This window comes from Myxocyprinus asiaticus, chromosome 2, assembly GCF_019703515.2.
Source record: "Myxocyprinus asiaticus isolate MX2 ecotype Aquarium Trade chromosome 2, UBuf_Myxa_2, whole genome shotgun sequence".
Lineage (NCBI taxonomy): Eukaryota > Metazoa > Chordata > Actinopteri > Cypriniformes > Catostomidae > Myxocyprinus > Myxocyprinus asiaticus.
In genome coordinates this window covers 62,043,884-62,057,566 of record NC_059345.1, presented here as the reverse complement: position 1 = coordinate 62,057,566, position 13,683 = coordinate 62,043,884, and the positions used below count along the sequence as shown (strand labels likewise).

Genomic DNA, 13,683 nt, shown 5'->3' with positions numbered 1-13,683 from the left:
GGATTTACCCTAGAAATTATTGAAAATGTAGCACAGTTTGCTGGCGTGTCTTTGTACGGAGGGAAATGACGAATAAGATTAACGGAAATGGGTATAGTCGCTATTTCTCCGCTATGGTTTAATATCAATAAAATGAAAATTGTTCTCTGCTTCTCAACTCTACTTTCATTAAAATGGGGGGGGCGGGGGATGACGCTGCTGTGGTAAGAGAGAAAAAGCATAAAGGAATCAGGTTCTGAGGCAGACAAAAAAAATATTCAGAGCTATATATGCCCATGTCCGTTTTCCTAAGTTATAACTAGGTCTGTCGATTTAACCTGTTAATTCAGTGTGATTAATTATATAAAAAATTTGGCTTTAAAATTTTTTAGTGCAATCAATCATGTTCCCGGACCGTAATAAAGAATATTTCTACCAACTGAGCAATTCAAGCTTGAAGTACCACCTGTTTTCTCCAGGGGGCGTTATGTGGGAACTCCAACTGTCTAAGCAACGCGCAGCTTATACAGAGAAGAAACCACACTCACCAACAGCAGACAGCACAGGATAAGAACACATTCTTGCGCTCAAACAGCTTGATGGAGCGCAAATTTAAATGCAGGGATCTCAAGACACGTTTTTCTAAAAAAAGAGGCTGGAGTTTAAAAGTCTAAGCCATTTTCAGAGCATATTTTATCCTCCAAAATAATTTATTTCAGAGTAGCTTATTTATGCCGTCACAAGCTGCTTTTAATGCAACGAATAGAAGTTATAACAAATAAAATTCATAATCAAGTCATACATATGATATTTGTCATTTAAATTATTTTATCTTAAAATAAAGTGGATGGAGTTTAGAGTTTTAGTTATAAAAACTAAAGTTATTTAATTCAGCATCTTATGTCAACTAAATGTGGTTTTGATAAGAAGGTTAGAAGTTAATCAATTCACATATATGACATTTGTTACAAATATTTTATTACACTGGGAAAATAAAAATGGAGCCGCAGAACTCTCATCGCCGCATAGGGTGTTTAAAGTGTAAATAGCTTTGTTATAATGAGAGCAATCTAGCTTTGTTTTTTGAGCTGCTGTTATTTTGAAAGCTTTGATGCTGACATCATCCAGCCCAACAGCCTCTAACGTTAGCGATTCGTGGTTTGAGGCCAGCAAGCTTTTGGCTGTTGGTGGAATGGGGACGTAAGACAATAGCCGCGTTTCCACTATTGGGCCAAATGAGGGCATGCTAGTGCATGTCAGGGTCAGTTGTGTCTGCTGTCACTTCCGGGGATTCATAGTACTTCCTCGGGGCCAACAGCCAAGCGCCTTTGGCCCGCCAATTACCCTTGGGCCAAAGAAGGCCAACTGGGGATTGAGGTGGGGTCAGGTCTCACTTTCCACAAAGCAAAGACCAAAATAAGCAAACAAACTGCAGCTTAAGTCTCCACCATGTTTATTTCGAGGGCTAGCTAGTCTCCAGAGTCTGATACTTCAGCTTGAGCTTCACTCTTGTTAGTGAAATGGTGGGGTGTGTGACGTTGGCATCAGGACGGTGTATTATGGCCAGGTTTTAGGGCAACACTGCGGGGCTATTGGCCCGATGGTGGGAATGTAGATCAATTTTGGTCTCGCGGCTCTAGGTCTGAGGTTACTGGCCCCGACTGACCAGTTGATAGCCCTCACTTGTACTAGCCAATAGTGGAAATGCAGCTAATGATTGGTTGTCCCTACCCATAAAACTATTGTTTGAGCGAACAATGGCAGAAAGGTGAAGTGTAAATTACTTTTGGTGCAACTAGTTAACACTTCAGCTTTAACAGCAAGGGTTTAAACTGGTAAAATAAATGTTTTGGCCTGAAAGAAATGTTGTGTTCTCTGCTGAAATATATCATCTCTCACCATTCATCTTGGCTTTGGGCCCCTCGTGGTCAATGGGTTGACTGGATAGAGAGTAAACTCTGATTTCAGCCACAGGGACAGACACTTCCTTCAGCTGACTGTGCAAACCAAGAACCTGAGCACCCTCCGTCGGGTGTTGCATCACCTGACAACACAATCCATCATCAATTAATACATACATACATACATAAAATTAATGATGGATTCTAGCTGAAATATGTTTTGGTGTTTACCTCTGCCATGTTGATGAGTCCGAACGCAAGGGTCTTGTAGCCCAGGATGGTTCTGTTCTTGTATCTCTTCCTCCTTTGCAGCATGATCTGAAGTTTGTTGGCATCCCGTTTCAGGAAGTGAGGATACTGACAACCGACAGTGACATGATGAAGATGAGATATATGGACACAAAAACTTTGTTCCAAACCCTAGTGAGCTTCCAAGGCATCATAGGTGCACTCCTGCTGCGATGGCCTCTAAAATACCTTCTTTTGGCAAAATTGTAACTCTGTCTACAACGGATGCGTTCATTGGCATGACGCGCTGCTACTGCTCGAGGCAGTCTACACGGGAAGCATCGAAGTGAACATTCTAAATGACATGCAGATAGCATGAACCAATCAGCTTTGAGCTCGAGTAGACTTCAGCAACAGTTAAACAGGAGTATAACCTGTATCTTTATTTTTTTAAAGGAAATCCACTGGTATAAACATTTACTTATTATATAATTGTTACTGTAATGGTATTGTTACTAATACTGTTTATAAATGTATTAAGAAACAAAAGATAATTTAAACGAGTAAACCAGAGATCAGAGACATCACAAGCTGGCTTTAATGTAACAGTCAGAAATTATTTAAATATGCAGCGAATAAAATTCACAATATCTGACATTTACTGTAGTAATAAAAGTTTCAGATGGAGAGGATTATAATGTGGTTGGAGTAGCTTTGCAGGGCATCGGAAATAAAACGGGTCATGGTGCCAATGGGTAACAGATGCTTCCAGTGTAGACAGCATCATCGATTATAACTGGAGCGATTTGCTTTCAATGCAATGAACCACTTGCGTCCGGTGTAGGCCAGGTGAAATGCGGTCGTGTCTAGAAGGTAACCCTCTAGTTACCTACTCATATGCCTAACCCTAACTCTAACCTTAACCCTACCACTAAATCTAACCCTAAACCTAACCTTAATAAGACTCTCACGAGACTTAGGCTGCCAGGGGGCTTCTAGACACAGCCATGTAAGGCAGCAACACGTATATCCTTCACGGAAAAAGAAAACCAAAAATGCATTTCAACAAGTTAGGTGAAAAATAATCATAAATATACTTACATTTCACATAAAAATAAGTTAATATAAAAAAAGTCCAATCTATTTAAAATAACCAATTTTATCCAATATTTGTATGCTACATATTTTTTTTTGCTTATTAGAGTATCAGTGCGTTAGCTTAGCAACATGCTAATGACAAACTATTGAAATTAATTGTGAGTGTAAAATATCACACCTGTCTCTGTAACAGGCCTACACTGAAAATCCTAATAAGTTGACTTTACTCAAATGATTAAGAAAACTCATTCCCTCAGTTGAATTGGGTAATGGCATCTCCAAAACTTGTGTAATTAAATTCACTTAACTTGGTGATTATTTAGAATAAACTTAACTTAAGGTAACTAGATACAAGTAGACTTAACTCAGATTTGAAATTAAAATGTTGTTGTTTCAACTTCATAATCTTAATTATTAAGTCTATGGATTTTTAAGAGAAATTAATTCAAGGAACATAGATATTTGAGTTATGAGCCCAAAACTTGACATTACAAGTAATGTTTAATTAAGACAACTTGATTTTTCCAACAACATTAAGGTTTACAGCATAAATTCAGTAATCAGCTGAGAAAAAGATAATTTGTTAAGCCAATTAGAAGACCTTCTGTGCTCTCTTCCTATCAATCATCCTGCAAGTTCAAAAGGCAGCCCATATATGGGCAGTAGGAAGCTTAGAGCATCAGTCTGACAGTTGTCAATTACAGTAACAGTACTGGCAGCTCTTATAAGGTGCCAGTATGGTGTCCTGCTCCTGCGAAAACCCCATCCCAAGCGAACTGCTCGACCACCCCCCAGTCATACAGCTTAACGCTAAGGGAAAATCCAAATCTTATTTAAAAGTTATTTAGAGAAGTTTGCTAAGGCAAGTACAGGTGCATCTCAATAAATTAGAATGTCGTGGAAAAGTTCATTTATTTCAATAATTCAACTCAAATTGTGAAACTCGTGTATTAAATAAATTCAATGCACACAGACTGAAGTAGTTTAAGTCTTTGGTTCTTTTAATTGTGATGATTTTGGCTCACATTTAACAAAAACCCACCAATTCACTATCTCAAAAAATTAGAATACATCATAAGACCAATAAAAAAAACATTTTTAGTGAATTGTTGGCCTTCTGGAAAGTATGTTCATTTACTGTATATGTACTCAATACTTGGTAGGGGCTCCTTTTGCTTTAATTACTGCCTCAATTTGGCGTGGCATGGAGGTGATCAGTTTGTGGCACTGCCGAGGTGGTATGGAAGCCCAGGTTTCTTTGACAGTGGCCTTCAGCTCATCTGCATTTTTTGGTCTCTTGTTTCTCATTTTCCTCTTGACAATACCCCATAGATTCTCTATGGGGTTCAGGTCTGGTGAGTTTGCTGGCCAGTCAAGCACACCAACACCATGGTCATTTAACCAACTTTTGGTGCTTTTGGCAGTGTGGGCAGGTGCCAAATCCTGCTGGAAAATGAAATCCGCATCTTTAAAAAGTTGGTCAGCAGAAGGAAGCATGAAGTGCTCCAAAATTTCTTGGTAAACGGGTGCAGTGACTTTGGTTTTCAAAAAACACAATGGACCAACACCAGCAGATGACATTGCACCTCAAATCATCACAGACTGTGGAAACTTAACACTGGACTTCAAGCAACTTGGGCTATGAGCTTCTCCACCCTTCCTCCAGACTCTAGGACCTTGGTTTCCAAATGAAATACAAAACTTGCTCTCATCTGAAAAGAGGACTTTGGACCACTGGGCAACAGTCCAGTTCTTCTTCTCCTTAGCCCAGGTAAGACGCCTCTGACGTTGTCTGTGGTTCAGGAGTGGCTTAACAAGAGAAATACGACAACTGTACCCAAATTCCTTGACACGTCTGTGTGTGGTGGCTCTTGATGCCTTGACCCCAGCCTCAGTCCATTCCTTGTGAAGTTCACCCAAATTCTTGAATCGATTTTGCTTGACAATCCTCATAAGGCTGCAGTTCTCTCGGTTGGTTGTGCATCTTTTTCTTCCACACTTTTTCCTTCCACTCAACTTTCTGTTAACATGCTTGGATACAGCACTCTGTGAACAGCCAGCTTCTTTGGCAATGAATGTTTGTGGCTTACCCTCCTTGTGAAGGGTGTCAGTGATTGTCTTCTGGACAACTGTCAGATCAGCAGTCTTCCCCATGATTGTGTAGCCTAGTGAACCAAACTGAGAGACCATTTTGAAGGCTCAGGAAACCTTTGCAGGTGTTTTGAGTTGATTAGCTGATTGGCATGTCACCATATTCTAATTTTTTGAGATAGTGAATTGGTGGGTTTTTGTTAAATGTGAGCCAAAATCATCACAATTAAAAGAACCAAAGACTTAAACTACTTCAGTCTGTGTGCATTGAATTTATTTAATACACGAGTTTCACAATTTGAGTTGAATTACTGAAATAAATGAACTTTTCCACAACATTCTAATTTATTGAGATGCACCTGTATCTACATCTGAATTTGTGCCTTTATCATACACACAAAAATCAACCAATAATAAGCATCCCAGTTGTACCTTAATGACTATAACAAAATAGTTCTCCAATAAAACACCTGCATATCTATGTAACAATGTGCCAACACCAGACACATGTGGCACAACGCAACAAAACTAGATCGCTCCCATTATAATCAATAGAGCTATTTTCGCTGGAAGCATAGCGTATGCCCTGTTTCTATTTTGGATGCAATGCAGAGGTCCACAGTAGATTGGCATGTGTTTAGAGAATGTTTTGAGGTGACATGATGCGTTGCTTCCAGTGTACAGGGTGTAAGGTGCTAGAAACATATTCAACAACAAACACACCTGCAATGAGAACGTGAGCTGCAGGTCAGTTTCCATCTGGCCGGTCGATGGCAACAGGATCTCATTGGAACGAAGGATTCGCTTTGAGCCCTTAGAGAGAAAGAGAGAGAGAGAGAGAGAGAGAGGGAGGTGAAGAGTGGGAGAGGTGAAGGAACAGAGGAAAGATGAATAAGAAACAAGTGCTTAAACAAAGTGCTAGAGTGATTAAACAGAAGGGAGGGTGTTGTCTTATGGATATACAAAAAGAGAAAGCAGGGAATGCAAGCCCCTTACAAAATCACAATCATGGTATCAGATGGTGACACTATGGTACTTTGATATATCATGATACTGACTGATTACCATATTAATTTACCACCATATTTATGCGCCACCCCAAGGACACACCTACTTGTGCTTTATTATTAATATTTCCAACATTTTAGCATAACAGTAAAGTCATCAAAACATTTAACACAAATGGAAGCATGAGAATTTTGTAGTGACCAACTACGTATATTTTCGCTTCTTCAAAGTTGCCATCCTTTGTCTAGATTACAGCTCTGCACACTCTGGGCATTCTCAGACTTGTTGGCTGCTGATCCTTCACTTTCTGGTCCAAGTAACTCATTAAAATATAATAATTCATGTAATTTTGTAAAAAAAAAAAAAAATAAATACATACTACACTAGCTGGAACTTTGTGTGACTTTAATGAGAGCTAAAAAAGCTAAATTTATCAAAACAATGTTGTCAGATTTAACTGCTGATTTTAATAATAAGGTAGAGCTAGACATGATATTATCCATAGTATATTAAAAATATAGTTTGAAGAAATATTACAATTCTTTTTTTTAAACAGCATTTATATATATATATATATATATATATATATATATATATATATATATATATATATATATATATTGCATATAAGACCTTTTCTCAGGGTTACACCTGTGACCTGAACAAAATGTGTCTTTTCATTAAAATATCAAAATATTGATATTTAATATGACAAAATAAAGATTTGTTTTGAGTAGAGGTAGACCGATATATTGGTTTTACCGATTAATCGGTGCCAATAGTTGCTTTTTGGAACTATCGGTTATCGGCAAAAATCTATGTTGATAGTTGCTGATCATTTTTTCTTCATTTCGTCATTTCAAAATAAGAGTCCCCGGTGTGTTTTGGGCTTGTTTATACTTAAAAGTCCTGCGTTATGCACCAAATCTTCATTTTTTTTCTGGTTATTATTGTGATCTTGGTTGAAAAAAAATCTGCATCTGGGATTTTATTCATTTTGGACTCTTTGTCTTCGCCCACCATAGTATAGAAAGAATATATATATATATATATATATATATATATATATATATATATATATATATATATATCCCACCGCCTTAGTTATCGGTATCGGCAAAATCCACTATCAGTCGACCTCAAGTCTTGAGGGTCTAAAGAAGTCTTTTTTTTTTTATGTTTATTTGTCACTTGAAAAGTAAATGGCTACCTGTATGTTGGTTACAGCACATGACTTTGATTTGGTAGGCAAAAGTTTTTTTTATGTAAATCATACATCAAAAATAAAAGTTTCACTGCTTTTATTTTTATTTTTTTAAATAAAAGATTACTCTGCACTAATGCCAACATTTCATTTTTCTGCTTTTATGAGACCTTTTCTTTCATTTTAATGAATTTTATTGTGCTGTCTCCAATACAGTTACAAAACATGACATTTTCTATTTTGAACTCTTTGGCAGCTGCCTGCAATTTTTCACTCACAAATGTAAAAGCTCATCATACACACATACAGTGGACTTGCATAAAATGTGTCTCATTTTACAGACTTATTTTTCATTCATAAATTATTTTTATATGTTTACAATCTTATTACGAACATATTTTTTTCCTAAGCATGTAATTCTGGTTCTCCCTTCAAAACATCCAGTCAATTTTGAATCGCATGCATGTTTTCCACTGTTTCATCACATATCTTTTCCTCTGAATTGACTAGCTCATTATAGGGGTCATTGTAAAGCCAAGATCTTCAGCTTTGCGATGATATATAACATTTCATTATTATTTCATTGTTAAAAACATATTTTGCTAATGACTTATTTATCATGCATTTTCTGCTGGACTGTAATTTTTTCTGGACATCTGAGATATAACACTGGGTTATTATACCAAGCAACCTCACAGACAAGTAAAAAATGGCTAATTTTAAAGAAGACAACCTAAGGTAAAAGCTGAAATGGAGTTCTGGCTACTTTGGGGCTTACAGAAGCATTGATCGGTGCAGACATGAGATGTTTGTCTTTGTTTGTCTTACAGAGATCATATTTCACTTCGTGATTCTTTTGATAATTATTCAAACTGTGGTGTAAGTTTGACAAAATAAACTGTATTGTCACATTTCTGAGAATGAGAGCTTTCATTTGATATATGACTTGTCTATTTAAGTGCTATTTGTAAAACATATATTCATACGCATATTTCTATGTCGTCACCTCTAGGTGGTGCTCATTTGTAACGCAAAGTTTTAAGGCTTTTTTTTTTTACGTAAAAAATGCAAAAGGAGTATTCTATCAAAAGTTTAGATTATAAGCTTTTAAAATTATACCAAATGTGTGTAACTTATGAATCCAGGGACTTTTACAATTTAAGTGTAATTTTATCATACGCGTTTGGACCCTCCCACGGACCCACCGGCGGGTACACAGAGTTAGCCCCTGAAAAATATCTAAATGACTCTGAACTCAGTAACTGAAAACATGTTCATCATTAATTAATTGAGTAACTGTTTTGTGTGAATTGCATTTGTAATGTATGTTTGAATATTTTTGAATAATTTAATAGATAAAAAAGGAGCATTGTAAATAGGTTCCATTTTTATTTCACATTGTCTTTAAGAAGAATGAGTGCAGGAACATGAGTAAATAGAAGAGTGAGCACCTGGAGTTTGACAGCGATAACCACAGAGGTCAAATCTTTATCCAGCTCTTTCAGCATGACCAGCTTCTTTAGCGTCAGGTTGAAGAGTCTGAAAACACACAGCATGAAGATGCTGTTAAAACACAATGCAATGTAACAAAGATCTGATACATTCAATAGCATGTCAAATAGTTAAACCCCACTTATAAAAAGATATTTACAACTTTAAATAGTGATCAGATTAGTTGAGCAGAAAGGTCCGGGTCATAAGAAAACAAAGGTTATTATCGATTATGGCATTTTGCAATACAGTGACTTGGTGGCTTCCAGCGATTTAATTGCTGTCAGTGTGAACGTTCCTTGAAAGCACTGCGACAAAACTAAATTGCTTCTTTGTAATAGGAGAAATATAGTTGTCACTGTGCACTGCTTATGCAAAAGGTGCGTTCAATCTGACAGCTGCAAAGGCACTGTGTACCATTAGTCACTAGTACGCAGATTTTTCTCACCAAAATCAAGTGACACCATGTCCTAATCAGGCATTATGCGATAAAGCAAAAGACATTTGGTTCGTTGTGTGTAGGATCAATATGTTAAAAAAAAAAGAAGACAAAAAAGGCTACTGATTGAATTATTTACGGTTGCTTTTGAGACACCCCTCAAATGGAGGCTCTTCTGCCATACAGATCAATAACAATCTAAAATGGCTATTGACCAGACAACAAAATAATCAGACACCAGTAAAGCACACATACACAACATCAGATGAGTGACATTATTTTAACCTCAATTCTGGGTTTTTATAATTTATAAGATATTTGCTTACAAACAAAATCCCCAATATACAGTGGCTACCCTCTATTACTCAGCAATTTACAATGCAATGTCTTTTTATTTATTTATTTTTTTAGCATGAGACAGATAAAAAAATATAAAATATTATGTAACATTTTGGTAAATTGTATAACCCAAACTATTGTTTAATTTTTTTACTTTTATTTTGTTTATATATAATTTTGCACAAATACAAATGTCAAACTACACTTAATTTGAAATTTGAATTACATAAAAAAAAAGTGTGTAATTTGTAAACCGTTGTTTTAATTTTTATTTAATTCATTATTGTTATTCTTATGTTAGACAGACAGATATACATGTAGATAGAATGTCCCCCCCTCATTTTTAGGCTGCTTCGAATAAAAGCATATTCATAAATTCTTTCACATTTTTAAAATCTATATGGGCATGAACAGTAAGTTGTAATAATTTCATATTATGATGAAGTCTGAATATTTCCATGCATTATAAAAGGTTGAAATTTTGGATAATGTTTTGATAGATTTTTTTGTAACCTGTATAAAACTTGTATATATATTGCTTAAATTTTAACTTTTATTTGTATTACTTTGTTTAATACTTCTGTATATATACACAGAGTTCAAACTGCATATAATTTTTAATGTAATTAAATCTAATAAAATCACATTTATTAGATTGATACATACATTTACTAAACATTTTCTTTTTATCTATATCGGGCATATTAGTTGTAATAATGTCTTATTATGATTTATTATTTCTTTCTGTTATCCTTTTTTATCCCATTATTATCCTGTTATGATGAACATATTTAATAAACCATATTGCATACACTATCACTGGAACTCCCCAACAAACACACATGAACAACATGAGACGACAGGGCAGCTAATGACCATCATAAAAGAAACCGTAAAAGCCACTCATGTTACACACAGACAGCTGCATCAGTGGTGCTGCAGACAGAGAGTAAACTCAACCCACCTGAGTGCAGACAATTATGTATGTCAAACACACACACACACACACACACACACACAAAAAGTGAGTGACACAAGAGAGTACAAAGTGACTCAAAAACATAGTGAGTGACGTGTTCGGAATAGAATACTACAGTGCTTGCTAGTGTTTACCTACACTGGCGCTATATATAGACCCGTCGCTCTGACGTCTGTGATCATGAAGTCATTTGAGAGACTGGTGCTGGCCCACCTGAAGGACATCACTGAACCCTTTCTGGATCCCCCTTCAATTTGCTTATAGTGCAAACAGGTCTGTGGATGATGCAGTCAATATGGGACTGCATTACATACTTCAACATCTAGACAGACCAGGGACTTATGCAAAGATACTATTTGTTGACTTCAGTTTGGCTTTTAACACCAAACCCACTCACCTATGGACTAAATTAACCCAGCTCTCCATTCCCGGCTTTATCTATCAGTGGATCACCAGCTTTCTGACAGACAGGCAGCAGCTAGTGAGAATGGGGAAATTCACCTCCAGCACATGCACAATCATCACTGGTGCCCCCCAGGGATGTGTGCTCTCCCCACTACTCTTCTCCCTCTACATAAATGACTGCACTGCCAAGCACCACTCTGTTATATATACACACACCGATCAGCCACAACAATAAAACAACCTGCCTAATATTGTGTATGTCCCCCTCGTGCCACCAAAACAGCACCAACCCGCATCTTAGAATGGCATTCTGAGATGCTATTCTTCTCACCACAATTGTACTGAGCGGTTATCTGAGTTACCGTAGACTTTGTCAGTTCGAAGCCAGATGGGCTGGTTTGAGTTTTTCTGTAACAGCTGATCTCCTGGGATTTTCACACACAACTGTCACTAGAATTTACTCCGAATGGTGCCAAAAACAAAAAACATCCAGTGAGCGGCAGTTCTGTGGACGGAAATGCCTTGTTCATGAGAGAGATCAACAGAGAATGGTCAGACTGGTTCGAACTGACAAAGTCTACGGTAACTCAGATAACCGCTCTGTACAATTGTGGTGAGAAGAATAGCATCTCAGAATGCCATTCTAAGATGCAGGTTGGCGCTGTTTTGGTGGCACGAGGGGGACATACACAATATTAGGCAGGTGGTTTAATGTTGTGGCTGATCGGTGTATATATAAACTCAGCAAAAAAAAGAAACGTCTTCTCACTTGCTTTTATTTTCAGCAAATTTAACATGTGTAAATATTTGTATGAACATAAAAAGGTTCAACAGCTAAGACATAAACTGTACAAGTTTCACAGACATGTGACTAACAGAAATGGAATAATGTGTCCATGAACAAAGGGGATGGGGGTCAAAAGTAACAGTCAGTATCTGGTGTAGCCACCAGCTGCATTAAGTACTGCAGTGCATCTCCTCCTCATGGACTGCACCAGATTTGCCAGTTCTTGCTGTGAGAAGTTACCCCACTCTTCCACTAAGGCACTTGCAAGTTCCCGGACATTTCCGGGGGCAATGGTCCTAGCCCTCACCCTCCGATCCAACAGGTCCCAGACATGCTAAATGGGATTGAGATCCGGGCTCTTCGCTGGCCATGGCAGAACACTGACATTCCTTTCTTGCAGGAAATCATGCACAGAACGAGCAGTATGGCTGGTGGCATTGTCATGCTGGAGGGTCATGTCAGGATGAGCCTGCAGGAAGGGTACCACATGAGGGAGGAGGATGTCTTCCCTGTAACGCACAGCGTTGAGATTGCCTGCAGTGACAACAAGCTCAGTCCGATGATGCTGTGACACACCGCCCCAGACCATGACGGACCCTCCACCTCCAAACCGATCCCGCTCCAGAGTATAGGCCTTGGTGTAACGCTAGTAAACGCAAGTCTGACCATCACCCCTGGTGAGACAAAACCGCGACTCGTCAGTGAATGGCACTTTTTGCCAGTCCTGTCTTGTCCAGCGAAGGTGGGTTTGTGCCCATTGGCGACGTTGTTGCCGGTGATGTCTGGTAAGGACCTGCCTTACAACAGGCCTACAAGCCCTCAGTCCAGCCTCTCTCAGCCTATTGCGGACAGTCTAAGCACTGATGGAGGGATTGTGCTCAGTCAGTAGAAAGGTCTCTTCAGTGTCCTAAGGTTTTATAACGGTGACCTTAATTGCCTACCGTCTGTAAGCTGTTAGTGTCTTAACGACTGTTCCACAGGTGCATGTTCATTAATTGTTTATGGTTCATTAAAAAAGCATGGAAAACATTGTTTAAACACTTTACAATAAAGATCTAAAGTTATTTGGATTTTTACAAAATTATCTTTAAAATACAGTGTCCTGACAAAGGGACGTTTCTTTTTTTGCTGAGTTAAAATATATACACACACACACACACACACACACACACACAGATGATCAAAAACATTATGACCACTCACAGGTGAAGCAAATAACGTTGATCATCTCCTAACAAGGCCACATGTCAAGTTATCTACTCGCCAAATGTGTGTGCGGGTATGTTTGTGAGGGGTCGCGTGTGTGCGGTTAGTACGAGAGAGAGAGAGAGAGAGAGAGAGAGAGAGAGAGAGAGAGAACAGTGACAGCACCGAAGCCAGTTTTCGTAATTGTGGGAGAGAAGGCAACTGTTAGTTTATCACTGACAGGCCACAGTCAGGCTTTATGACTATGTTTAGCCCTGCCTTTGTCTCTTATCTGTGTACCAGAGGCCCAACAGTAGATTAGATGGTAAGCGAACAATCAGTTCTCATAGTCAACATGTTGAATGCAGGAGAAATGGGCAGGTGGAAGGACCTGAGCAACTTTGACAAGTGCAAAATTGTTATGGCCAGAAGACTGGGTCAGAGCATCTCTGAAACGGCAAGGCTTGTGGGGAGCTCCCGGTCAGCAGTGGAGAGTACCTACCGACAGAAGTCCGAGGAGAGACAAACCACAATCCGGCGACAGGGTGT

General features: G+C 38.1%; 1 protein-coding gene across 3 annotated transcripts in view; it reads right to left on the bottom strand.

Annotated features, from left to right (window-relative positions):
• Positions 1–13,683, bottom strand: part of LOC127452803 (phosphofurin acidic cluster sorting protein 1-like) — a 129,567-nt gene that overhangs the window by 58,730 nt on the left and 57,154 nt on the right. For all 3 annotated transcript variants that reach the window (XR_007899315.1, XM_051718544.1, XM_051718532.1), the window contains exons 2-5: positions 8,961–9,048; positions 6,021–6,110; positions 2,112–2,237; positions 1,879–2,023 (exon numbers count right to left, since the gene is read on the bottom strand). Coding sequence is in view for 2 of the 3 variants with exons in the window: in XM_051718544.1 (XP_051574504.1) it covers positions 1,879–2,023; positions 2,112–2,237; positions 6,021–6,110; positions 8,961–9,048 (449 nt within the window). In the remaining variant the exon portion in view is untranslated. The remainder of the gene's footprint in view (positions 1–1,878; positions 2,024–2,111; positions 2,238–6,020; positions 6,111–8,960; positions 9,049–13,683) is intronic.